The following is a 27,998-nucleotide window of genomic DNA, read 5'->3' as shown; positions in this document are numbered from 1 at the left end:
CTATCTTTATCAACGACTTGGACCATGGGATAGTCTGCACCTTTAGCAAGACTATGGATGACACCAAATGGGAGGCAACTGAGGACAAGAGATGCAGTAAATAGCAGGGCTGCCTTTTAAAAGGTTCTCAAAAAGCCAGAGAAATGGCTTGACACAAACCTCTCTTGCAGCCCTTTAGAGGGCTACTTTTATCTTGTAGCCCTTAAAAGGGCTACAAGAAAGATGGAGAGGCATTTTTTTACAGAATCATGTAGTGATAGGAGAAGAGATAAAGGCAAGGTAGATTTAGATTAGATATAAGGTAGAAATTCTTTACTGTAAGACTGGTGAGGCACTGAGACAGACTGCCCAGAGAAGCTGTGGCTGCCCCATTCCTGGCAGTGTTCAAGTCCAGGTGGACAGCACTTGGAGCAACCTGCTCTAGTGGAAGGCATCCCTGTCCATGGCAGGTGGGGCTGGAACCAGGTGATCTTTAAGGTCCCCTCCAACCCAAACCATTCTGTGATTCTATTAAATTCAACAAAGACAAATGCAGCAGCCAACACCTGGTATGGAATATAACCACATACATGCACAGAAGCCGGGGACTAAGTGTCTAGGTGGCAACAGTTAGAGGGATGTAGCATACAACACATGAAGACTAAGATAACTGGGCTTGTTCAGTCTGCAGAAAAAGAACAGTTTAGTAGGAAATCTAACAGGAGCCTTCCATTAGTACAGTAGAAGTTCAACAGCTATGTTATATGGCTGAGTTACTATCTTTCTCTTTCTGACACTACTTTTAAGGAAATATAACACGGAACAAAAGGTTAGTGAAGAGTTTAAAGGTGTGCATACAATGGTACTTTCCTGTAACGCTCTCAGCCCCTAATTTGTGCTCAGGGACCTTAGGAGACAAAAGTGGTTGGTTGTTCTTCCATCAGTTTGTCCAACATTGTTGTAATTTCACAAACACCTAGCATCTACAATGTTCCGCAGCCAGGAGCTCCATATTTTACTATTTCTTACAGTTACTTGTTTTTATCTCTACTAGCACAAGAGCAGAGAGCATCATCAACTCCCAATGTACATTTTTCACACATCCAGAATTTTGCAAGCCTCTGTCACTCTCTTACTTCTCCACTGCCAATCACCTTTTCAGGTTGAATACTGTCTCACATATAAAAGCATCCCACACCTTAAGCTTCCAGTTCCATTATACTCTTTTTGAGATGGAAATATCAAAACTGTACACATCAGTCATTGAAATGGATTTATATTCTCAGTTGTATTCTCTAGTACAATTCCAAGATCTCATCCTAGCATTAGGAGTCAGAGTCCAGTGCACCACACTCCAACTCCACTGAATTCTTTCAGGTACTTCAAATTAACCAAATGCATTCTCACGTTCTCCTAATAATTGCTTCTACGTAAGAAAGCTGAAGCAGAACAGACTAGATCTATTCATGTTTAAGTGAAATTTAAAAGTGAAACTATTCTTTAGGATGCCTTTTCGAATTCTTCTGTGAAGCTGGTAAAATTGAAGGACCTTGTATGTTTAAGACATCTACTTGCAGCATAAGAATATCTGAAAACAGTTACATACATATATTTAACTTGGTTCTGTCACTGAAAGGAGACATTCAGAAAAGCTAACTTAAGCCTTGTAAGACTGGTCTTGCCAGGCTCCTTCTAAAGGTAATGTGAAGGTAGGTTCCTCCAAAAGTTCAGAGTAAGGGCTTTGCCTCTCTGTCTTCAGTGCAGAGGGAATATAAGACTATTTACTGAAAAATGCTAATCTTGTAATTCTGACTTAAAAAAGCTATAGAAAATAGAAGAAAAAACAGTATTAAAAAGAAGTCTATCGAGCAGTGTTACATGTCATGGTTTACATCACAACATGAATCTATGATCCTGTTCAAGACGGGTTAACTAAATCTATCACTGTATTTCTCCACAATAACCACAGTGCCTTCCTGCCCTCCAACAAAACACTCTGCAGTTTCCCAGCCTCCACTGCCATCTATCCAGCTTTCTACTTCCCTAACCAGTTCTAACCCTTTCTCATTGTCATCCAGCCACTCCATCACAGTTCTCAGTCCCATCCAGCACCTCCCCAGCTCTTTCATTTCCATAAGGTGTTTTTCATGAGTCTCTGCGCCCTGTTGCCCAGCAAACAGAGTTTATCAAACTCTTCTACAGCTGCCAAATGCTCAGATAAGATCCTGACTGCTTCACACTCAGCCAGGCCAGGGAAGTGCAGTGGATAAAACTGCTTTCTCTACAGGAACTATGAGGGACTGAGGAACTGCCAATAGACTGTATGCCATGCAAGCCACCTCATTAACCAACACTTGAGACTGGATATGTGTTTTCACTAACGTTAATAATTTTGAAGACTACTTAACCGGTAAGCAAATACCCTCTTAAGTTACACATTTAAAAAAATGGTCATAAAAGACACACTGAAGAGCCCTAGCAAATACCTCAAGGAAATTTTAAACATAATAGTTTTTACATTTATGTGACATGTAAGTTATTATTTCCATAACTTCACACTTTTAGTCTAGGCTGTAAAACAAAAGCCGTTTTTTCTCTTCCACTTTTTCGTGCATCATCCTGATCTGTGGAGTAATCTTTCCCCTAGCATACATGCAAATCTGCAAAATAAATGTTTTGCATATACCAGACTTCCTGTCTACTTTTTGACTAGCAGTATGCACAAGATCCTTACCAAATCTTGATACTCTTCACAAAGATGAGGCAGCAAAGGAGCTGAGCCAATACACACTCCAATATTTAACTCCAAAGAAATCAGAAGAAGATGCAAGTTTTGGTATCCACGAGTACTGCACAAATGGAAGAACTGAAGGCAACAGCTGGTCTTTCTTGAACCATTCACTCAGCAATAAGCATTCATTTTGTGATTGCAAGCAGTCACTGCAGTTAAGAGAGCATTAACTATTTAAAGGACAGCTTTTTAACAGCAGAAAGCAATACTGTGGCATCACTTAATAACCATGAGGAAACGGAATTGATTCAGGTGTAAATTTTTTATTGAAAAAAATAAAAATAAAAAAAAAAAAGGTGAGCAGTGACTGATCCCACTGGAATAGGTAACATGTAACAAGCTATCTTATAACACGACCTAGGACAGATTGACATGCTCAGAAGCTGTCCACATGGTTGTAAGCTGTACCTCCATCTCCAAGACAGCCTAAAAAGTATTTCTGAGAGATGTCATACTGTTCAGGGAGAATTAATGAACCCTTTCAATTTTAAATTTAAAATTATTTGAAAGTAGCTTGGGAAGAAAGCCTGAAATAACAGATCAACACCACACCAAAAACCAGATATAATTATTATTAAAAACTTGAAAGAAACAATTAAGCTGAATCTTCAGGCTAGGACAGATTTTTCTTAATACTCTGCCTTCTACAACCCTGCATGTTGCACATTTCACCTGAGTTTAAGGTATGGATACCAATGCAATAGCAACCATAAAAATATTGTTGTAAACAATATAACCGAAGACTGAGAAAGAGGTTCTACTGAGCCAGCTAACATTATTGTGGGCTGCTAGAAAGGACCAATTACAGGACAGGAGAATATACTAGATCCAAACCACTGATCACCACGATCACGAATTCTAAAGACCATTAGTCTGGGCAACCCAAAGCAAAACCTCCTCCATGTTTCCATTACTTCAAGTCCAACAACCTGCTTTCTTTCATAAGGTGCTGGACACGAACTAATCAATTATTTCTGCCAGAACATATTTCTGACAAATTTCTCACACATTTTCTATAATATGATATCCAGCATCACTGGATGTGATGAGTTGAGCTGAGCTGAACAGTCATATAAGGATATTGAAAGCTGCCTTAAACAAAGCTGGACCACAATCGGAACAGAGGTTCAAAATAAGGTTTTCTCTGAGGATACTTCATATCAATAAGAAATATCTTAACTACCTGTGAGATGGGATAGGATAGGAAGTCGAAGTTCAAATCCCTGCCCCAGAGCACAGTAATTTTTCCTCGGGTCAGTAAGAAGCATTTAAAGATACATCTTCCTGCAGAAGACCCTTTTCAAAGCCCATTCATAGAGGGCTAGGAATTCTTCTGATTCTCTAACATCAAAGCGTTCTGCAACCTTTATTAGTATAGTGCTACTGTTGCCATGAATTCATCAGTCCAGATTTGAATAATCTTGTCTATAAAATGAAAAATGTGCTATCTTGCCTGGCAACATAACATATGCCTGCATTGCTGCCTGTTGTTACTTCTGGACGCCTGCAATAAACATAGTAATGCAAACATCCCTTTAAAGGCATGTGGAAAGAAAAGATCTTAATTTTCACTCTCTTTTAGCTTCTGCAGAAGATAATCCAGATGTGCTTCCACAGAGCATGGAAATATCGATCAACAGCATCTTAGTCTGGCAAGATGCCTAGCAAGTAAGAATGGGGTATCAGCCACACTCTGATTAAAGGTAGCAGACAAATGGAGTGCACAGCGGTCTAGAATCTTTACTGGTATAAAACATTGAACTCAAATCTAACAGCTCTCCTATTCTGTTTTTTCAAGTGCTTAAGGCACTTCGTGAATCACAGTGAGATCACGTAAGTCAGTGGAATGCTCTCTCTGAGAAGTATTTCACCAAGATTAGCACTGTCATCCAGGTATACTCACAGGGAAGGTGGGCTGTAGCAGATCACTAGATATCTGACAATACTCCCTATGCAAAGAGAAAATAATGACAAGAAAAATCTGTATTAATAGCAATAGCCTTCTTTATTAATACTTTTTCTCGCACATTCAAATAAATTATAAGAAGAGCCAAGAAGATGAAGAAACTTGCCCCAATTTTAAGGCATGAAGGTGCCAACTTGAGCAGTATTACTAGAGTAAGCTTGAAGCAGTTGAAACTGCTGATGTTGTCAAATAATTCAAGCCTAGAATTGGATGTCAGAGTATCCCAGTTTCTTCACAGAGATGTTAAGAAGTGTACACTCCCTCTATGCAAAAGAGAATCTTTTATTCTTGTTTTTCCCCCTGCACACCATGGAAAGGATTCAAAAAGAATCAAAAGCTGATATTGCTTGATAGATTTCCAATGCTCCATAATTTAAAGTAAACCATTTGAAGACACACGGGACTTCCCAAAAGGAAACACTAACAGACAATGGAGTTGAACTTGCTGGCACAGGTGAGCCTTCTGGGCTGGGATGTATTTCCTTCTAAATTCTTCTGTTGGAGAAACAACAGTTGAGGGCCTCTAGCGATAATACAGACTGTTTCCCCTACAGGACCTGGTACAATGTACAGTTAAGAGGTCCTTCTCTGCATGGATTCAGAAGTCTATCTTTTGATTACTGTTAGGGCCTGCACAGCAATTTAGCGGGCTTTAGCTGTGAACCACGCATTTTAGCAAATGAGGCTCTGAAGCCATTGCTATGTCATATTAATCTAAGAAAACCTGCAGAAACATTCAAGATGGTCACTATCCATCTGACAGTATGTTTTCACTTTTTATTGCGTCCCTGGCCAAGTTTCTCTGGGAATCCATATAGTCATAGACTGGTCTGAGTTGGAAGGGACCTTAAATATCATATAGTTCCAACTCCCCTGCCATGGGCAGGGACACCTTCCACTAGAGCAGGTTGCTCCAAGCCCCCTCCAACCTGGCCTTGAACACTGCCAGTGACTGGGCACCCACAGCTTCTCTGGGCAACATGTGCCACTGTCTCACCAAGATTATTCTGGAAATTTGCTTTGATGCTTTGGGGTTTTTTGTTTGTTTGTTTGACTGGCTTGTTTGTTTCACTTTTAGGTTTTTGTTGGGTTTGGAGGTGGTTTATTTGTTGTCTGGTGGGTGGGTTTTTTTTGAGGCAGAGGAAAAGGCTCATCCTTTGTGCTGTATTTGGAAATTGATCACTCATTCATGCTCACTGGCTACCAGTGTTCAACTTGAAACTGAAAGGACATAAATAAAACTGAAAGCAAACAAATATTTAAATGCCTAAAGAGGAAAATTGAGTATTTTATAGACTTGCACAACAGTTTCAAAACTAGTCCTGACTATCCACTACTAGCAAAAACACAGGAATGCATAATATCCAGTAATCTCAAGAACTGTCCTTGCTCTCCCAGTCCGGCTCTCTAAAATGCATAGTGTACAGGCGACGGCCTTGGTAGAATAAAAAGGACAACCTTGTGACCAGATAAGACAAAGATTAATATTAAAGGATCACCTGATCTTCCCCTTACCAGGGCTCTTATTCACCACCATGCCCTGGACGGTTGCAAAGGATCACCTTGCCCTCCTGAACAGGCCTACAGTGCCCATACAGGAAATAAATTTAAGATGGTCACACACTTTCAAGAAAGAGATCTGATGAAGATCCACTGTGGCATACTGATAATCATAACCCTCACTGGATTTCTACAGTTTGGGCTCAGAAGAACAATCCCTGAATCAGCTCACACATCAGACATTCACATGAGAAACTGAAGCACAAAGACCAGGGACCACATCTTAATGTTTGGACCCGATTTATAGCTGAACTGTCTTTTGGCTGTGAATTTTTTGTCTTGCTCTTTTACACATCAAAGACAGCAATCTTCATCTACATTCTAACCAAGGCAGCCTCCATTGCTCTACCAGATTCAGTATTCCACAGGTTCAGCCTTTTCACTGAGAGTGAGCTCAGAGCTTAATGTACTGCCATAGTGAACTATGACGGAAAATAAGAGCAAGACTGAGACATCATGGTATTTCCTTTTCTTCCCTCCTTCCCTTGATGGGGGATCCTTTTTCTTGCTTCACTTTCTAGAAAGAAGTGCCTACTATGTTGTTTTCCCTTGGGTAATGAGCAACAGCATTTCTGTCCAACAGAAATCTTTTGGCAGCACAAAAGACCTGCAGCGCCACTATCAAGGAGGACATGCAGTCTAGTCTCCCAAGAGAAGCCGTTTTAATTCCTAGGAACTCTATTTTTAGTTATAGCACCAGAAGTCCCGAAGCAACAATATCCTTTGACCTGTCATTTATGGCAGGGGAGGGAGCAGGGACACAGTCGGCCTACAGGTCTGAGTGTCCAACTACTACTATCCTACATAAGAAAAGCTCACACTGTACAGAGCAGGCAGACACAGAAGAACAGTTGAATTCCCTTTTCCCTCCTCTTCCCAAAGAAGGGCTGAAGAGGGAGAGAACAAGAGTCAACATGGTTGCTAACAGGCCCAACAGACACCAGCTGCCGAGATGAGCCAGATTTCTCACAGGCACACTGGTCTGAATCTGTAAGGAAATTCATTTAAAGTTTCTTCAGACTAAACTAAGGTGTTTTTTTCCCCCAGCAACGTAATCATCAGCTACACTGCACAGATAAAATCTGGGTAGATTGCAAGCAATTCTGTTGTTTCATATGAGGAGGAGTAGAATCCATCTTTCACAGTCATGCTGTCACAGAGAAGACTGACACTAGAGGAAGTATACATGACTGAATGTACGTAACAGAATCAAAGCAATATGTTATTTTTAAATAGTTACTGTTTAGGGGAGAATTTCCATTAGCATTTTGAATACTAAGCCAAATCTCTTGCACGGGTTCTATTACAGAAAAGTGTAAAACAACAGCTTAGGCTTTGATTTATAGTTTACTTTTCTCTTCATAAGAATTAAACATGTTGTACACAGGCAGCCAATTACAAATTAAGGCCTTGATTTATGTCCTACTCATCCACAACTTAACAATTCTCAAATGCTGGCAAGAGCACAAAGAAAATAAGAAATTAAGTTATTAATAAAAAAAGCGCTTCATGAGATAGCATGACAGAAGAAGGAATGACAGAAGCACAGTGATCTGAAGAGAGCGGGAAGCACAACAAAGGAGCCTCATTTTCAATACAAGTGATCAACACCAAAGCAATAAAAACACCTTCACAATAATTTCACAAACTTGTTTTTAATTGCCTCAAACATTTTACCTTTACACTTTACAATGTACCGACTCAAACTTATGAAAGGAAATCAATGATTGCTGTCCTGCTGTCTTCAGTTTGACATTGCAATACAGTTGGAGGTTTTCAAGGTGAAAGTATACATACCACCTAGACTATAGCATCTCCGTGCAATTCTTGGCATTACTACACTATGCTCAGGTGGCAAACATGAACCTTTCACTACCACCCCGCAGCACACCTTGATTTTAACAACACACAACTGTAAGGACAACACGAACGTGTAAATACACAACTAGTAAAAGCGTATCTTTCTGTGCCAAAGGCTGGTCTCGCAACACACCAAAAATAACCCTACACCCTCACCCCCACGATATTCTGACAAGTACTGCAGTTTAAGAACTGTTAATGAACGAGAAACAAGAGGTGTTCATGGCACATGGATCTTTTTCCACACTGCTAGTTTGTTAGCAGTGTAAAAACACTAATGGGCAACAAAGAAAGTTACTTTGCATTACAGAGATGCTACAGTCTTGCCTCTCACAAAGTCAGTGGGTAATCATGACTCCTTAACATAGCAGCGGATATATTGTTACTAGCACCAGACACAGTCAAGACACTCAGCAGCCTGAAAAACTATGCAAATATATATAAAAGCGTACCATCAAATAACTTTATTAAGAATTCTGATTTAAAATAATCCTGAACTATATAACAAGTAACACTTTCAATTTTGTATTAACGCTATTAAGTACTATTTATGTGTTATAAGCATACTTTAAAGAAATACGCCTTCTTAGCAAGGCCAGATTAAGGCTCAATAAATTCCTACAGTATCATATATCAATAAGAACTAGAACTATGCCTATCCTGCATAACATGCTGTTTCTAATCTTTGGAAGGTTCAATGTTACGTCAACCATAAGAACACCTGAAAAGATAAAATAAAGACAAAACACAGCCCTCCACATCAGACTTCCAACCCCATTTCATCTTTCAGTAACCGGGCTAATACATTTTGCAGAACAAAAAGGCCTCGGTGCTGCCTACACGAGTATCCCTCGATACTCGGAACCGCTCAGGCTTCAAAAGCGACAGGGGGTGAACAAGAGCCGGGGCACCGCCGGCACGACGGACCTGAGCTGAGCTGGGCCTCCCCGGGCGGAAGCCCCTCGCCAGCCTCGACACCTGCGCCCAGGCAAGCCCCAGCCACCTCCCCCACAGCTCCGCCGCGCCGCGATCGTGCCCTCCAGCCGCCCCGGGGGCGGCGCGGCCAGCTCCCCCCGCCACCGGTTCGCGGCAGAGGGGCCGGGCAGGCCGCCCGGGCCCTGCGCTCACCGTTCAGCGCCGACGCCTGCAGCGTGGCCCCCGAGGTGCCGTCGATGACTTTGATGGCGCCGCGGGCGGTCACGGCCAGGATGGCGTTGAGCGCCGGGTGGTAGCACAGGCTGCAGAGACCGTCGGCGTCGCAGCGCAGGCAGCCGTCCCGCAGCAGCAGCCACTCGCAGGAGCCCGGCCCGGCCGACACCGGCCCGGGCCCGGCCCCAGCCGGCGCCGCCACCGCCGAAGAGCAGGAGGCCGCCGCAGCCATCTTCGGGGCCGCTGCCGCCGCCGCCCTCAGGACAAGAGGCCCGCGGGGAGCCGCTCACTGACAGTCCCTGGAGCCGCCGCCGCCGCCAGTCACCATCCGGGTCCGGGGAGAGGGGGAAAGGGAGAGCGCCAGCGTGAGCGGGAAGTGACACAGCCGCGCCGGATGCGGAACCAGCCGCCAGCCCCACACGGCGGGCGGGGAGGCGCGGGCAGCGAGCGGCGGCTGGGCTCGGAGAGGGGCGGGCGCAAGGGGAGAGGCGGGGGCTCTGCTTCCTCCGTGCGCGGCCGTGCTGCTGCCCCAGGGCGGGGGGAGCGGGGTGCTGAGGGGCGCCGGCGGAGCTGCTGCGTCCCCTCCGGGGGTTCGGTGCGGCCACTCGGGCTCGGGTTCCTCCCTGCCCCAACGCTGCCGCGTCAGAAACTCGGTCGTAAGCGGGTAAGCGCGGCTGCCGCCTCCCGCGTCGGGGAGAGGGGAATGAGGGTTCTCGCAGGCTGGCTCTGCGGCTGGTGTCTGTCTGCACTCTCAGAGCGGTGCGAGAGCCCCTGGTTAGGCTGCTTCCAGCTCTGTTACACAGTGAAGAAAGGCAAGCGCCGTGCTGCTACCGCTTCCTTTTGGAAAGAGTGGTGCAGCGTTTCCCACCCCCCAAAGTAGGGATGGAGTCATTGTACCCATGAAAGCATTTTGTTATGAAGCAGAGTTCAGCAAGCTTCAAAAATGACATGAATATAGTAGTACCTTCTGTATTTCACTGAGGCTTTCTCCCCGTCCCCGAATACCAAACCTACCTATTGACATTGTTTTATCTAAGTGACCTGCTCTACTAAAATATTACAGGAAGTTTTTATGGTCTTAAATATATTGACGGGTTTTCATGTCTTAAAAACTTAACTTCTGAGTAAGTTTTTTGATGGTCTTAAATAATATTGACGTTTCAAATACATGGTTTCACACAGGAGAGTATTTTTATTAGAAGGACCCATGTTAGCACAGGCTGCTGTAGCAGGTAAATGATTTAAGAAATACAACATCTAAGGGGAAAAATAAAAGAATCCGCATGGGCATGCCACCAGCCTTATCAAAATTGCCCTGAGTGCAGAATAAGCAGCTTCCAAGCTTGCTTCACTACTTCGGATGAAACATGAAAGACCAGAGAGGGTAGTGACCAAATTTAAAGCAGATGTCAAGCTCTATGTTGTCTCCAAAGCAACTGATTTCACAGAGTTTTCAAGTAGGCATAATTTTTCTGATAAATGATGGAGTATGTCTCATGGGTAGAAGAGGGAAGAAAGCAAGTTCAGGCGTACACGTTTCGCTGCTCTATCCAAAAGATGGTCCAAAGAGCATGTCTCATGAAGGCATGATACCTGTCTCTTCCCTGAAATGAGGTGTTGCATCCTTGAACAAGAACTTTGTGCTAGACAGATGCACTCTATGTTTCCCGTTTTGAGAGAAATTGATACCAAATTAGTATTTCACTGAATATAGAAACTTGGACATAGTTGGGCTACAAAGATTCTTAAACTAGAGTTTTACTGTGTATAGATGCTACAATTCTCAAGATAAAAAAGGCATGCAACAAAAGAACCAGATGTCTTCTCTCACGAATGTAGGCTTCCTCCTGTTGGCAAGGCCTCAGAAATAGGTAAACAGCTGCAACAGAAAACTCGAGGAGCCTCTCAGGGTCGTAAATTAGACCAAACAAGAACACGTAATTAATCAGAAAGACTAAACACATTCCAATGTCCTTAGCAAACGGCATTCCATAAAAGGATAAAACGAGTGAGGGTATGTCTTTCTCCCCAACCAACCACCATGACCCACAGAGAATTCACAGCGCCTGCGCCACAGCCTTATCTGCCCAATTACCGTATGTGTGAGTAACAAGAACTGGGTGGGCATTTTGTGGAATTATAATGAATATGTATATAACGAAGCTACATATGCTGTAAACTGTCTCTTTTGGTGTGCGTGATGAGCAGAGTGAGCCCCCATGCACCGTAATGCCACAGTAATGTTGGCTTTCTAACCTGTCATTCTATTTTTCCCCAGATTTCAGTGACAATAGGAGTACTGCATCTATTATCACAAATATTTATTTATCACCTCAGAGCTTGAGATTGATGACATTAATAGGAATATAGATGTCAATTCAGTAAATATAAATGAGCTTCATACATTCTGTAAACAAGTTTAATTCAAAATTTTTATAAAATACATCTTGTATTTACACACATACCTCATCTAAAAATATGAGTTTGTTGAATGCAAAGTTATTACAAACTATCAGAACCATTTGAGAGCTGTTTGTACATACTTCTTGCACAGCATACGTAAAAGGTGACCCTAGAGAGACTAAGATTAAAAGGTGCAAATCTGCAATTGTGTACAAAATCTGTACTATGTTAAGTGCGTATCTACATTGCATATTACACATGTGCCAAGTCTGTGGAAAGGAACAGTCAAACTTGCAACTATAAGTTTCATAGAACATCACTATAGAGGAAAATAAGATACTTGGAGATTAAATAGAACATTCTTGCATCCTTTGAATATTCATAGTCATATCAGATGCACAGGACATTGAATAGAACAGCTATGCAAAGAGGAACTAAGCTTAAAGCTCTCTGACAGCCTAGTAACCTAAATGTGTCCTTGCCCTTCATGTTTGTGGGGATGTTTAGTAAACCAGTATTCACAGACAGGGTCTGGGTTGATACTGGGGTCTTCTAATACTAGTTGGATATTCCTGTTAAAAAAGAAATGCAAGTCATGGAAACAGAGATAAGACAAAATTATCATGCAAGATTCCAGAGCTAATACACCTTTTTTTTTTTGGTTGTTTTTTCAGACTAAGTTATGGATGCTCACAAAACACTTGCAGGTAAGAACTAAACTGGTGCTATAACTGATTTAGTACAGATCTGAAGTAATTCCACCAGGACTTCTGCAGAAATCAAAAATGAGGTGAAAAGACCACCTCTCTTCCAGTTTTTCCTCTTTAATGTATTACAAGCTACAGTATTATGTTACAATTTGTGGCCAGCACCAACTTTTAATTAGTTCTGTTTGAAACCAACACAAGCATCAGCCAGAAAAGCAGACTGCATAAGCTAAAGGTCTGTGGTAGAGCTGGAATTTAAATATATATTCTGCATCAGTAATGATTAGTAAAAATAAGTTACTAAAATGGCAAGTCTAAAAGTCTGGAAAACTACAGTTCTGGTAAGGAAATATGTCCATTAGGGATCAGACAGCCTTTTCTATTACCTTGTGATGGCTGATTTTTATTTGAAGGACACAAAAAAAAAAAAAAAAAGGGATGTGGAATGATTTTTTTTTTCCTGTTACCAAAATCAAATATTAAGAAACTTAAAATCTATTTGGCAATGCTAAATACTGAAGATTGCAAATACCTAAGTTAGTACCATGCAAAGTGAACTTCAGTGGACTTCCCTTGTGAAGAAACATTACCATAAGGACCATTACATAAGCAATCAACACAGTACACAGGAAATATTTAACATGTCACCACGTTATTACATAATCCTTGGATAGTCAAAATTAGCAAAAACTTAACTGTTACCAAGGCTGTCATTCTGCCTTGTTTATTGGAGGGAGAATCTGCCCTTACAAATCTTTTTTATTTCTCTTTACAAGGGATTAATAGTACTGGGGAAAGAAAAAAAAAAAAAACAAACAAACCACAGCAAAAAAAAAAAAATTAAAAAAAAAAAAAAGAACAACAAACAAAACAAACCATGGATGCATGTTAAATACCATGCTATTAAAAGCAAGACAGAGCAAGATGTTGTAAAACGTAGTTAGGGAAGCATTACTTTTATTTTGTCATCATAAAATAACATTGTTTTAAGATCACACAAATTTGAAAGATCTTTTTTTCCTGCAACATTAACCCATCTCTACAGTTGGGAAAGGTGTTCACCTATTTCTCTGTAAATTTACACTTTGGAGTAAAATAATTTGATTCTCTAAAGATGCATTCCACTTCATTACGTCACACAGCAAATATCTTGCTCCTTTGGTCAGAGATTGTAAATGAAGACTTCAAATACTTGTATCTTCAATTTTTAAAAACCCAATATACATCCTTAACCAAGGAGTACTTACGCTACACACAAGCCATAGATACAAAATACACAGTATATACATGTTTTGAAAACAAATTGGAATTTATAAAAACTCAATAGCCAAATCAAAGTAATTGAGGCACTAAATTAAAAGTAGTATCTTCATGTCTTGATTATACAGACTATTCTGTGAACAATCAGAACCGTTTCATAAATATATATTATCTACAGAACTTTGCTGTGCCAAAAAAGCCAGCTGTGTTTAAGCTGAAAAGAAAAATTGCACTTTGAGATCGTTACCATTAACTTCTCTTTTTTTTTTCCCCCTCGAATATAGTAATCTGGTCCTAGTGCTTTTGGCACAGGTATCGAGTTGTGGATTTGCTACACTTTTTTATAAAACACAAGGTTCTTTTATTTTGCTCATTAAAATCTGAAGAGTCTTAAACAAACCTAGAACTTTGATACAAATCTATATAGCTACAATTGCTTCATTAAATAATATACACAAATATGCTCTTCAATCTTAAAACATCTTGACAACTGGATACAAAACAGTCACTTGTATTACCTCCAGCCTCCTTAATCTTACGCATTATCAGTCTGCAAGTGAATAAAATACGGTTTCTGGCCACATCTTGTACTAGATCACACCCCAGTGTACAAGGACAGAAAATAAATGTATAATAAAAAGATTGGATAAATTAGAAGGGGTTTCTTGGTCTTGAATTCCTCTCCAACTAGTAATGATGCAGCACTGTATGCAGCCCAAAAGACTCCAAACAACTGAAAAAGAAGATGAACAGTCTTAGCTGACACCACAAAAATATCTTTCCAAATACCAAGATAAAAATCAGTTCTTAACACAGTTAAAAAGAAAAAAAGAACCCCCCCAAAAAAATTGAGGGGGGGAGGAGGTGAAGAGGGGAAGAACTCCAAATATACAAAGAAAATACTGTGCATTTTCATGTAAGTTTAGAGAAATATTTCACAAATAGGTATGTTATTTTCATTTGAGACATTTTTACTAAAGTGAGCGGCTTAGGATCTACAATAAGTTTTCCCTAACATAAGACATACCGATACCACAAAGCAAGCTGTAAGATTATATACACCCAGTTTGAAACTTCACTGGATTAATAACTTCCCTTTCTACCTTGATTGTCCCCAGCTATTCACTCCTTACGCTCTTAAAGAGTTACTATACTTTACTTCCTGCTACAATATATACCAGAGGGTTAAATCACCATTGCTTATTTTAGGATTTGTCTGGCTTGTAAGCTGTCATTTAATCGTTTTGCCTCCACCTCAAGGTAACTGAACCTCACACTCCTGTTCTTTTCAAGTGCAGTGAGAAGCCTGTCAAAATACAAGTTGTATGAAAGCATATTTATGTTTCATATATGAAAACAACATATAGTTGTATGTATATATTACTTATGAATTTGAAAAAGAACCAGTTCAAAAGACTGGTAGAAAGTAACATTAACTATGAATATCCCCTATGTTATATGAAGTTAGCAAAAATATAAAATAAATAAATCTGGAAGTCAGTGAATTTGCCTCAAAGCTCAAACTCACAAGGTTATAGCAAAAAGTAATCAAACATCATCCTCTACTAACACCTCAAATATTAATAAAAAAAAAAAAATACTTGAGTGGCATGAAAAAACACTGTAGTCTTCTGCAAAACACAGGACCAAAGAGGGCACACATAACAGGACCCCAGCAAAAAACTTCTTTCACAGTTCTGTCAGAGACATTGAAGCCCCTTGAGATATTACGTGGCCTGTTTAACTGCTATCATAAAAACAAAACCCAAAAAATTGCTTGTGATCACATACTTCCATTTCTGCTGCCTAATCCAGGCCTGCAGAGCTCAACGAGACTAATCAATATCATGACTGAATTCCTAAAGATATATTAGGAAAATTGCAGCAGTTAAAATAATTGAGGCACATGACTCAAATAGTTTACTTTGTGGATTGCAACTGGAAGAAAGCTGACTGGCACTTTGCTATTGCACTGTAACTTCCCCAACTTTAGGACTGTGAAGCATTTCCCCAAGCACTGAGCTCTCCTGCCATAACAAGTAGTGCTTGTCACAGCACAAGTAATTTTGGCCATATGGGGTTTGTCCTCCATTTTCACACTAATGGTATAATGATGCAAAAAGATTTGCCCTGCAGTTAACAAACTGCTAGTAGGAATCAAGTAAGAGAGGTTTAATTAAAATATATTTCTGCCAGTTAACTGGCAGATTAATGATTTGCTTTCTGACTCTATCACTTAATAGTAATTGCAAGTTATCAAGTCACAAACACAGCAATTGTTATTTATCATACAGTTCAGCTGTACTTCAATTATACTGTTTACCACCAAGCTAAAAGAACAGAAATCAATCACATCAGTAGAACAAGAACTCAAAAAGCATACAGCATAGCTAGTAACAATTTTCTCAGTCAACCTTCCCAAAAGGTTCAGCAATAACTTCAAAGGCTACCTAAAAGGGTTTTAAGAAGCACTGGAAGTGTTCAGGAACTTTAGGTAGTGCCAGGATCTGTCGGGGAACATGGTTAGTTTCACAAAAGATGCCAAAAAGCAGGTGGCATCAGGAAAGTTATTCTTGCTTTGTACCTTACATTCCACACAGAATCAGAACAATACCAACCTTCTCTGCAAAGGTTATCAAGAGCTTTGTACTGCTACCACTATGGGAAGGTCTCAGAACAATGACTAACGTCAGACTCATGCTGCAGTACCTAAAAATAAAGCGGATGATGGGGGAAGGGACAGAACAGCTTATTTTCAGACTCTTCATTCTGAGGTCTAATTATGCATCCTCTTCTCAAAATGATAATCCTATTTATTTTTAATGCAACTAGTAGAGCACAGCAAAATCCTTAAACAGCAGCTAGCTGATAACAACAGGTGTTGTTATAGCAACAGCATTGTATATGCCCAAGTATTCACACATTTAAAGCAGAATTTGCTTAGCAGTTATGTCCAGCACACTAGCCAAGAGGATCACAGAGCTCACTCATGCTGCAGTTTTGAATATTCTGACACATCATTCTGTTGTCCTGAATAGATTAAGACTTGAAGAAGCATTAGGAAAGTGAGTTAAAAATAGCCATAGACAATTCTCTATAAATGATACTGAACTTACTTTTATTAGGGTAGAAACAACTTCAAATGATCCAACCACCAAAAGTACAGGTGCTATGACAATGAGGGGAAGTAGGGAGTATCCTATCACACCAAGAACTTGGCCATAAGCAACCTGAAATTTTCAAGCACATCAAAATAAACTTTGTAGCACTCAAATCTTTGTCACCAGGCCCAATCTGATTTTGTTATAACAGTATGAATAGCAATAATAATGTTATGTATTCATGAAATTTTAGCTAAAGGAAGCTTGTTAGTATGAAAACTGGTTTTGTATGTGACCCTCTAGAATTTTTGTAATCAATCATTCAGATCTCTTAGATATATGTTGTTTTGGTGTAGGTTTTTTTTTTTTTTATAAAAAAAGCCAAAAACCACTGTAATGGACAATTTTGTCACTTCCAAAGGAAGTATTTACACCAGTTAAATTACATCACTCCACCCACCCCTCACATTTTCGTGTTTTGCCTTAAGTGGTTCTTAACTGCCACTCTCCATGGACTGTACATATGATACCCAGGGGCACACCCCTAGAACAGACCCCTCAGCTTTGTCCTGCCTGTCACAAGCAGGAAAGACTTAAGTTTTTTTCATTAATATACTCATATCCATTATATATAAATAAATACATAAAGTACATGAAGGCTTCTGGCATCAGTGGAAGACCTAGAACTTGATCCCTTTAAGGCGCAGACATCTTCTGATTGCCAGTTTAAAATTATTACTACTATCTTGAATAGATTTCTTCAAAGTATTTTCATAACTGGTTTTACCTTCATGGGGATTATAATGTCTGTTTTTACCTTGCTATGGTTTGAAATCTTCCTGGGCCCAGCTAGGCTTCTTGGATTTAACACAAAAAATAGCAGTGAGACAAGAGACCATCTTGCAAGTGATCTCTTGTGGCTGTTGATCCTTCCCAGTACAGACCTATACTTTCTCCCCAGCTTATACATTCTGATAATTTCATTTTGAGCCACAAACCACAATGATTTCAGGGTGTCTGGATTATGCTGTTATGCAGAAAACCATGCAATCGCATTTATACAAGCTTTTTCTCTCAAAACAGTGTTCACACAAGAATACTAGTAATTATGATTAAACGGAAAATTTAAAGATGAAAGCAAATGTAAATGATGCAGGAAGTTTGCAACATTAGTTCATCATGAATGCAATATGCATAGTAAAAGTACCAAAATCAAGTACCACTGAATATTTAGTACTTCACAACACAGTTCAAAGCATTTTAAGCTGCAGAGCTGTTCTAAGAAGTTTCTAACCTCCTGACTGTTAAACCATAGCAGTCTGAGGGCCTTGCTGCAAGTCACTTCTTGTTTACAACCGAATCACTTACTGACTCAATTCATAAACAGCTCAAGCAGCTATTCCAGCTCTGCTGGTGCTAGCAGCTGGAAGGAGGAATGTAGGCCAGAACTTCAATTAGCTTTGCAGTTGAAGAACATGCGCTGACTCTCATTCTTTAATGGGTTTGAACTGCATCAGGCCAAGGATGAAAACAAATACTGGTAGGTGCTCTCCCCACAAGGATGTTATACAACTGCTGCTAGCCCCATTTAAAATAAAATAAAAACTAAAAGGTTTAAACAAAGGGCAGTGCAAAAGCAGTACAAAGGAGGAGAAAGAGTCCCAGTCAGCTAAGTGACTGAAAAATTCAAAGCACTTGTCCCCCAAGAATGGGCTTCAGTCCTGGCTCACAGACACCTGTTCACACATCTGGGATTCACAGTACAGATTTCCAGATTGTCACACCCAGCAAGCCATAATCCACTGCACAGGAAGCTTAGCTGACCATCTCTGCATTTTCAGTCTAGATGTTATGCTTACCAACTGCATCCATTCTTAGCTGGCTACAAGGTCCAAAACCAAGCACCAAGAAAACCCAATTACTACTGAAAAGCGTAGCCAAGAGACTTTACATTACGTCCCTCTATGTCCTTTTGCGTACAGGTACTTACTTCTCCTCCAAGAACCCTGGCCAGTAAAAAAATTGTCAAGGATCCAAATATCCAAATAGTTATAATCCAAGAAACCACCTAAGGAGATAAAAACAATTAATTTATATTAATAATTTTCATTGAGAGAAAAGAAACTAATTTCTATTAATCGTTTTTACTGCAGTCAAGGACTTTATTATGCAAAACTGAATTCTGAATAGTTTTACTTACTATCACAACAGAACTTGATAATAAAATTCAGAGGTTATATTCACAGAATCACATTAATGGTAGGTTTGGTGAACATGGAATGTACATGTGATGTATTTTGTAAGTACTGTAATACTGTAGCAGATTTAGGAAGAGTTTAGTTAAAACTAAAACTAAGACCACCCTAGCTAAATGTCTTCGCATTGCACCTATTACAAGATGTGGGCTCAGGCAGTTTTAAGTCAGCCCAAACAATACAAGGCATTGGACTTCTGCTTTTTTCATCCGTGAAGACACCACTTTATTCTTTACTCAAACTGGGAATGCTGAGAAGTCAGACTTTTAACTCTCAGCAGAACTTGATGATTACAATTTAATACAGCCCCAGACTGTCCTTGCTTTGCCCAGGAGACAGGTAAGTGTTCCACCCAGAAGACTGAATAATACAGTGGTTTAGCTTACTCTCTTTGAGCCTCACAGAAACAAGATACCGAGAATGACGTCTTACTCAGCATTTGCTATACCATATGGAAGCCAGAGGTTGCAAAAGGAAAGATTTTATCTCACCATTCACAAAATTCCTTGCATAAGCACATTCTGCTACTTTACATATGGCTTATTGCTATACTACATTATATTTAAACCAACTGTAACTACACATATAGTCAAAGATTTCTAAAGCAGGATCACCTAGGCTCATATTTAAATTCCAACTAGATATGATACCACTTCTTTCAATCTGAATATAAAGAAAAAACCTAGCAGTGTTTATGGAGGCCAATGAAATCTGCACAATGCTGCTGAATAGCTATTCACCCTAGATTTCAAAAGGAATTATGGAAAAAGTCTACTGACCAGAGGAAAGTTATCTCATTGTAATTGAGCAGGGAGGACAAAATAGCAAATGGCACTAATGAAGATTAAATATACCAGATAACAGCAGTGATAGAATATGAATTAAACCAGTAGCTTTATTTGTCAGGAAATTAAAATTCATTACATCCAAACACATGTTCTTCAGTCATTTTTTTAATAATAAAAAGCATATTAACAAAAGGTCACAATTAAAATTGAAAGATTCACTAATATGACTATAAACCCATTAGCATCAATCTGTTCCCTCTAGAAACCACATCTTTCCTTTGTTCTACCGTATAAAAACAAGCCTGACATTTCATCACAATTAAGTTACCCGTGGGCCATTTAATACATTTCTGACTGCTGTCTTTCTACATTTTAACTTGAAAATCAGCATTTGAAATGCCCTGCGTTAGTATGTGGAAAGAAAAAAACAGAAAAAAAGAAAAAAAGACTTCTACCTACATAAGAATGCAAATTGCTTAGCAGTCATATCCCTAAATTTAGTTTAGATTTACTTTTGGGTAGAAGGCTTATACCTACCTTAAATTGTCCATATAATGAAATCATTGAGAAGAAGAGGACTACTGCCAGAGGACCCCAAAAGTCTGGATTGTCCCTCACTACCTGCCTGTTAAACCCAAGAGATGGCATAGGCATCAACACACATCGAATTTTGTAGTAAATATCCTTCAGATCAATGTCGAGTTCTTCCCTGAAATTGTAAAGTAAGAGTGTTACTATACAGCACAGCAATGAAACAGAGCAGAAAAAATGTAATTGTAGGGGCAAATGGCAGGTTTATGGAGCAAGTCTCCTGTCACCACTAAGGCTTTCTGAAGCCATGGCTAGCAACAGAATAGTTTGCCCACAACAAACCTTCACCGCACATCCAGGAACTGGCAGGAACTGGCAGGAACTGGTGTGACACAGTTAGATACATTTAATTGCTCAATACTCAGTTACATGATTGAGAATAGAAAACACACACAGCATACCCTAACAGTCTACAATAAGTAGATCTATTTTCTGACATGCAGGAACACATGACATTCTACCATTGTAACTACTTAGAAGTCAGACATGCATACACAAAAGTAGGATGTTTGTGTACTCCAATGCTGAGCAGTTTGCCGTGAGTACACTTGTTATGGAAACATTTTCTTTCAAATTCTACAAGAAAGAACATCCTTACATTCACTAATCCTAAACCATTCAAAGCACAAGGTAAAAACAATTCTTTTAAATGAAATGGGGTTTAACTTCCTTCAACAACAGTAGTTTTCAGCTGACCGGTTTATGCCAGTTGTTTAATTACTGGCTTGTTTCCAATATGGGTAAAAATAAATGAAAGCAAATTAAGCTATCAGTAAATTCTATAAACAGATCTTGCTCTTTTCTGCCTTCTTCACTCCCTGCTGCTAACTATCTGTAAGCAGCAACAAATCGACCAGAAGACTCTTAAGGAGATTCTTAACTGGTACATCTTGCCCCAACTGTCCTAGCAGAACAGGAAGTAATAAGACTTGTCAAGTAATGGGCAATTCCACTTTGTTAAGCTTATGCATGGGACATAAAGACAGAACTGTACACTAGGGTTTTCCTTATGCAGTTACAACTGAGGAGCAACGAAGAATTGCAAGAGGCTTCTGACAGACATGCCTCTGCTCTATACTCAAGAGCACAGTAGAGAAAAATGCAGAATCACATCCTAAGTCAGTTTATGAAAGTTTTATACATGGGTTTGATTTATGGCTTTTTCCTCAGAAAAGCTGAAGTGAGGAATAAACACAAAGACATGATTCACCATAATTTCTCTTTAAAAAAAAAAAAAGCAATTAAATGCTGCTCATTGAGTCTCTCAAGGCAATTTCAGGATTGCTATTACTGAAGCTGTTTCAGAATTCGTGTTATTAACCTGTGACTAAATAACAAAAATTGTTAACATATCCCTGAATCTAAGGAGTAGACTAGAAGCATCTATTTGCCTCCATTTATCTAAACAGGACATAGCATCCCTGTATTTTACTCTGAAGACTGTGCAGACATTTCCTGTCTGCAAATAATTCTTTGTCATTGCCTAGGGCAAATTCTGACAACTTCTCATGTGAATATAGACTGTCTTTGCATGAAGCTGACAGCTACCTCACCCAAGAAGTGATGAATGCTGTAAGAGGAAACAAGTCTCTGGGGTAAGACTGCCCAATGAGAAAAAAAAAACAGTCTTCCTCTATCGAACAAAATACTTGCATGGTATCACCACATGGGTTAACTTCCCTTAACTGGCTGCTAGTCTTTAAGTCGTAGCAGGATTCAGGTTATAAGGCTTCATTACAGCACATGTTATGGGAATAATCATAACTGCATAAAAACTGCTACGTAACAGCCAGATTGAGGTCTTCTCTGTTGGGATGAATATATGCACCCTGTGTCATAAACTGATCATGTCCCTGGCATGTACTCCTCACTTCCAGCAATCAGCAGGTTAGAACACCTTGAGGATGGAAGGGACTAGTGGAGGTTATCTAGTCCAACCTCATGCTCAAGCAGGGTCACCCAGAGCACATTACTCAGGATTGCGTCCAGATGGCTCTTGAGTATCTCCAGGGAAGGAGACTCCACAGCCTCTCTGGGCAATCTATTGCATTGCTCAGTCACCCTCACAGTAAATAAGTTCTTCCTCATGTTCAGGTGGAACTTCCCGTCTTCTACTTTATGCCCATTGCCTCTCATCTGGCCCCAGCCTCCTGACAGCCTAACTGTCTTTGAATCACAAACTTGGTTTTTGTGGTATAAAAAGTTATGCAAAAGAAAAAAATGCATAGGTTGAAACCTCAGTGCTCCGTTCTGTTTCATAATTAAAAGTTAGAGCTTTACAGAACAGACTTATTCACACAAGGAGCTACTTCTGCACAGTTTAAAGGACTTCTCAAGTAGCAGTGTCATTACTAAGTTCTCCATACATCTGTTCTCTCCAACGCTCTCATTTGAGTTCTCCAGAGTACCCTCCTGCTCACTCCATTTTTTTTTTAACACCATTATCTTTAATTCACACAGGAAAACAGAGACTCTGAGAATGAAGTTGCTTAGATGCAGAACAAGGACTGAGACTCAGGCTGCCTAGCCCATGGTGTAGTAACCTTAAGATACAAAGTTTCTCCAGCGAACCACTTTCTGTGCACTGAACAAGGGATGCAGTGATTTTCGGTTTTAAGTTGTCCTTCAACACCACCACCCTTTTAATCTAGCTTTATATTATAAGACAGCAAAGATAATAAAGTTTGTGCTACCTTCCTTCTAAGATCCCTTCTGTAACAAGTACAATTCACAATGATTTTACTTCAGAGTAACTGACAATGTATTTACTTAACGTGAATCCTTCCACTGGGTTATCTTAGCCTCTGATTCTTTGACAGTAATAAATTCACAACAGCACAAAAGAATAAATTGTTTTTTTGAATCATTACAAGATAAACAGATAAGAGCAGAAAAATCCATAGAAGTTTTATAGAGATGAGTAAAACTGGATTTTACTTCTTCCTTCCTCCCCAGCAGTGATTAACAAGCCTCTCTTTTACACTAAAAATAAAGCTTATAATGAGAAACAGTGTTTTCATTCCTGCACACCAAGTAATTTGTCAAAAAGAATTCTCGTGCCAGCAGAAGGCTGTAGGACAATTTGAGAGGCTAGCAGTTGTTTTTCCTACACAGCTAATAAAGAGAGATATAAAAAAATAAGTATGACATACAGGAGTGGCTTGTTATCTTCTGGGTCATCATCTTCCACTTCCAGAAGCCAGCCATACCCCCTCTGTCTTAGGAATGTAGTTGCAGAAGATTCTTTGATGAAGTCCCCTCCAAGATTTAGCTTAACATCTGGAGTTGTTATGGAGCCACTAAGATCTGAGAGCAAAAAGGGAGAGAAAGATACACATTTTTATGTCTTGTCAAAAGCCATCTAATTTCAAAAGTACTGGGAGACAAACAACAGACATATAAAGTTAAATGTGCTAGTCATCATCACCATGAAATATTCCACATTATAGAATAAAATTCTATTTTAACAGATACATAATTCGAAAAGGTCCTTCTGGTTTTAATACAATTGTAACAACGTTGATCTAGGACTCAAATTATCATGTTTCAGTTTCCAGATGGAACTCTTGTCTTGATTACACAGTGTTATGGTATGACAGAAAGACTGTGATTTGTGTTTTATTATTAAGTATATAAAGGCATAAAAGGAGTAAACTAATGCAAGTCTCATCACACTGAGTTGGGGATTATTTAACTTTTTTTTTGCTAATCATGTTACAACTCTTTTGGAGCCTGTTTCCGCACAGTGGCATTATTTGAGCTGAAACCATTCTCTGCTTTTACGTTCAATTTTTCATAAAAGGAAAACATTTGTAGATGTTTTCATTTTTAGCCTGCCCTATAATACAGCTGAAAACGTCAGAAAAAGAACACTATCAGAGATCCCGAGTCTCCAGCTAATAAGACGAGATAGGAGTTCTCTTCAGTATACTGTGATCTTGCTCTGCAACAGTACCAAACAAAATGGACGATTTATGTATGTTCTGGCTGTGTTGAAGGCACCAATAAATATTGATTTTATTAACTATGTTCAGTTATATATAGATGAAAAATACAAAATAATAACTGAAAATATACTAAGCAACTGGAAAATAGATAAAATATAGAACAGGAGGATAATTACTCCTTTAGGAAATAATGGATTTCCATTTGCTAAAAAGTAAATATCCTAACACAAGCATGTAATTTTTTTGTACAAATGTTATTACAAGCATATTGAAAGACAAAAATTCTCTTCTCATCCAACACCTTTTTACTTCACCAAAGAAAATCTTATTTTGTCTTTGTATTGTTGTGCCTGTTCTTCACGAGAAGAAGCTCCTGGGCACCAAGTCCCCCAGACAGCCACTTATAGCAAGTATTTCTGAAACACACACTCACAGAGGCAAGTCAGGCCATATTTGTAAATTATACTTGCAACATCTTATATCAAAATACAACCTAGATTTATAGAAGAAAAATGTGTAGAAAGACAGAACCTCACACAGTCTTCAGCCAGCATGTCACAAGTGTTCACTGATTACTCAGTATCACAACCAACTTAGCAGAATTCTCCTTCCCAATCAACTTGCTAGGCCACTCAAGCTTAAATTTAAGCTTCTCCATAAATGCTTTTCAACCATTTCATAATCATGAGAATTAATAAGCCACCGCTTTGATTCTAGGCACACTATCTGTGCAGGATCTTTGTAAAGATCACTGTAACTTAGAGGAGGAATTTTTCTTTGCTCCTGTCAGTATCAGCACACATGCTCTGTTCTCACCAGACCCAAGCAAAGCCGCCTTCTGATGTGATGTTTACATAGGGAGGAAAAAAGACAAATGTATTCTTGATGCCTAGGCCTCAAGGTAGAGAAAGCCTCAGGAATTTTGTATTGTCACAGAACCCTTTTGCCATTGAAAAATACTTGTTTATGCTACAACATATCGCCTCTCTACAAGGTGAGGCTGTTGCTACTCTGTGCACAAATGTGACTGCCAAAACATGCCAACATAACTTATTCTCCTTTCTCAGTGATCACTGACAATCCATCCTGAGGCAGGAAAACCTCTACACAAGTCTTATTTAACAGGACTCCTTTTAGCAGTTGATGATCGGTGAATGCCTACAACCACGCTTTTTAATCATGAAACCTATTAACATAATTTTAAGTCTGTTTTGCAAGAAATATCAGGTGGGATATATGGCTGCAGAAATCAAGGGGAAAAAAATGCACCACCTCTTCTTTATAGCACACACTGCTCTGCATGAGGTGGTTAACAACAGACCAACCAAGAGCTAAAGAATGTGCCAGGAATTGATGGTTCTGCTGCTCACTTGCAGGAATTAGGGTGTTTCACTGCTACTGTCTCAAGCAGAACCACATAAAAGCAAAAGTGGGGTACCTCACATGTCTCATTTTTCAACCAGGCATTGTGGAAAAACAGTTTTCAAGACATGCTTTGCTCTCAGGTTTGAAAAAGCAGTATCAGAGACAAAAAAACCCACATCAGACAATCTGTTCTTCATACTGTATCTGCCTACTTAATCAAGAACACCTCTCCAGCATTCTTTCCTCACAGCTTCTACCATACAGAAATAAAAACAGGAAAATAAAGCAGCTTATACTTATACATATATATATATATACATGCATACATATATATTTATATCTCAAGATTTGGTAAATGTTTGGTAAATTAGAGTGCAACTTGTAGTATTTTAATTTAGAAATACCAAGCTGTTGAACTTCTCTTATGTTTTTCTTTGTTGGGGTAGGTCTATGCAGCACTTTGCAGAACAAGCAGGAGATCACACCTTCCTTGTGTTCATAAAGAACACAAAGCTGAGTCCAATGTGACATATCCTACAGGAAAGGTGGTTGTATTGGATTGGGTTCAGCATTGCTCAATAAATACTTCCAGGGGAACTCAGAGAATTTTCATTCAGATGGATCCCTTTTCAGGCCAAGGCAAAGAAGAAAAACAAATAAAACAAAACCCCACAGCCGAGATTGTACCTGTTGATTAGCATCCCTTGTCAGAGGGACTTAGAAGTTCACCAAAGAAGGGGTGCTCTATGGCAGTTTTTCCACTTCAGTAATTCTTTTCCAGGGTGGGGCACATGAGTCAGGATATACATGATTCCCTACCCCATCCACAATTTCAACAGTTACTAAATACACATATAAAGTGGAATGCTTGCTGCTTAAATGGGTAGAGCCTAAAAGGATCATCCCCCATCAAATTAAGTTAACACAATGTTGACTCTTAGATGTTCATTTCCACAGTCTTGAGGCAGATCTTCATGGCATGCTGGAACACCACAGCTATTTGTGCAGCAGTGAGGCAGCAGAACACACTTCATCCCTAAACTATGGGCAAGGCTTCTTCCCCCTACACCCCCATTTCTGCACTGGCAGGAGACACGGCGTGCAGCCTTTGGCACAGCATTATAGCGAACGTGTACATATAGTACTCTCTTCAAGAGGCAAAAACCGGCGCCTCCAGCAGCATGGGGAAGAGGAGCGGCCTGTGACAGCGCTTGTCACGGCTGCGTCAGGTCGCCGGGCACAATTTAGATTACGGCTCTCAAAGAACCCGAGAAACCGAGAGCCGCGGCCGCCCCTGGAGCCACGGCCCGAGGGCAGTGGCCACCGCCGCCACCTCAGCCACCCCGCTCCGCCTCCAGCCACGCCACCAAGCCCGGCAGCGGGGGAGGGGGCAAGACAGGCATCTCCTGCCCCAGTGGCACGGCAGCTGCCGCTCCCCCGAGCCCGACCGAGCCCTTCCGTCAGGAAAACGAGCGGCCGCGGCCGCAGCCCCGCGCTCACCTTCGGCGTCTGCTGAAGAGACGAAGGTGAAATCCCCGCTGCTGGGCGCATAGAGCGGCGGCTGCTGGGGGCCCGGGGGCTGCATCTCCCCGCCCTCCGCGGGGGCTGTGGGGCCGGTGGGGGACAGGAGGAGGCGAACGGGCACCGAGGCCTAGGGCCTCGCGGATGGCTCCTGCGGCAGCAGCCGGCACCCAACAGCACGGCGCAGCCGCCTTACAGGGCAACAACAACCGACACCACCCCTCCCATTGGCTGCTTGCAAGGCGCGCCGTGATTGGCGGCTGTACAGCCAGTGCTGAGTGGCTCCCCGACTCTGTCTCGGGGAGCGAAGTCGTTCGACTTCGGTATAAGGTTCCTCCTGATTGGAAGAGGCGTGACCCCAGCGGGTGGGAGGGGCGAGGCCGGCACGGTGCCGCTGGGGTTGGTGCAGCTGGCTGGTGGCCGCTGTGGCTTTACGGGCGGCTTCTTACCCCTTCTCCCCCTTCCCGTTCGGGGCGGCCCGGCGCTGCTGGGTTTGAGCCTGCCGCCGTGAGCACCACTTGCCAGTAGTGCCCTGTGCTCCTGGCTCTCCGAGGCCCGTGGGTGACAGCGGGTATTGGGTCGGTAGAGTACACGAACGCCCCGCCGCAAGGCAGACCGGGAAATGCCGTGCTTTCATGCTTCTGCCAGTGCTCCTCATGGAAAGCTGCCTGACCGGACCCAGCGAACGACAAACAGCCCCTTGCACTGAGGTCTTTGGGGGACTCGCGCTGGGGCAGCTGGCGTTCTGCTTAGCT

At 40.7% G+C, this 27,998-nt stretch overlaps 2 protein-coding genes across 3 annotated transcripts in view; both read right to left on the bottom strand.

The window, feature by feature from the left end:
- BIRC6 (baculoviral IAP repeat containing 6) overlaps positions 1–9,990 on the bottom strand; it is a 173,959-nt gene extending 163,969 nt beyond the window's left edge. For both annotated transcript variants that reach the window (XM_065679912.1, XM_065679913.1), the window contains exon 1: positions 9,285–9,990. In XM_065679912.1, the coding sequence (XP_065535984.1) occupies positions 9,285–9,537 (253 nt within the window). In that variant the 5' untranslated portion in view covers positions 9,538–9,990. The remainder of the gene's footprint in view (positions 1–9,284) is intronic.
- Positions 9,991–13,355: 3,365 nt separating this feature from the next.
- On the bottom strand, positions 13,356–27,474 carry YIPF4 (Yip1 domain family member 4). Its single transcript, XM_065679911.1, has 6 exons — positions 27,223–27,474; positions 23,563–23,716; positions 20,357–20,528; positions 18,767–18,844; positions 16,792–16,905; positions 13,356–14,408 (listed from the first exon to the last, which is right to left on the bottom strand). Exons 1-6 carry the CDS (start codon positions 27,305–27,307, stop codon positions 14,271–14,273), a joined length of 741 nt encoding a protein of 246 aa, XP_065535983.1. The 5' UTR covers positions 27,308–27,474; the 3' UTR covers positions 13,356–14,270.
- Positions 27,475–27,998: the final 524 nt, after the last annotated feature.

Source organism: Lathamus discolor, chromosome 5, assembly GCF_037157495.1.
Source record: "Lathamus discolor isolate bLatDis1 chromosome 5, bLatDis1.hap1, whole genome shotgun sequence".
Taxonomy (NCBI): Eukaryota; Metazoa; Chordata; class Aves; order Psittaciformes; family Psittacidae; genus Lathamus; species Lathamus discolor.
The sequence above is the reverse complement of the archived record's forward strand: the minus strand, read 5'-3'. Positions and strand labels throughout refer to the sequence as shown.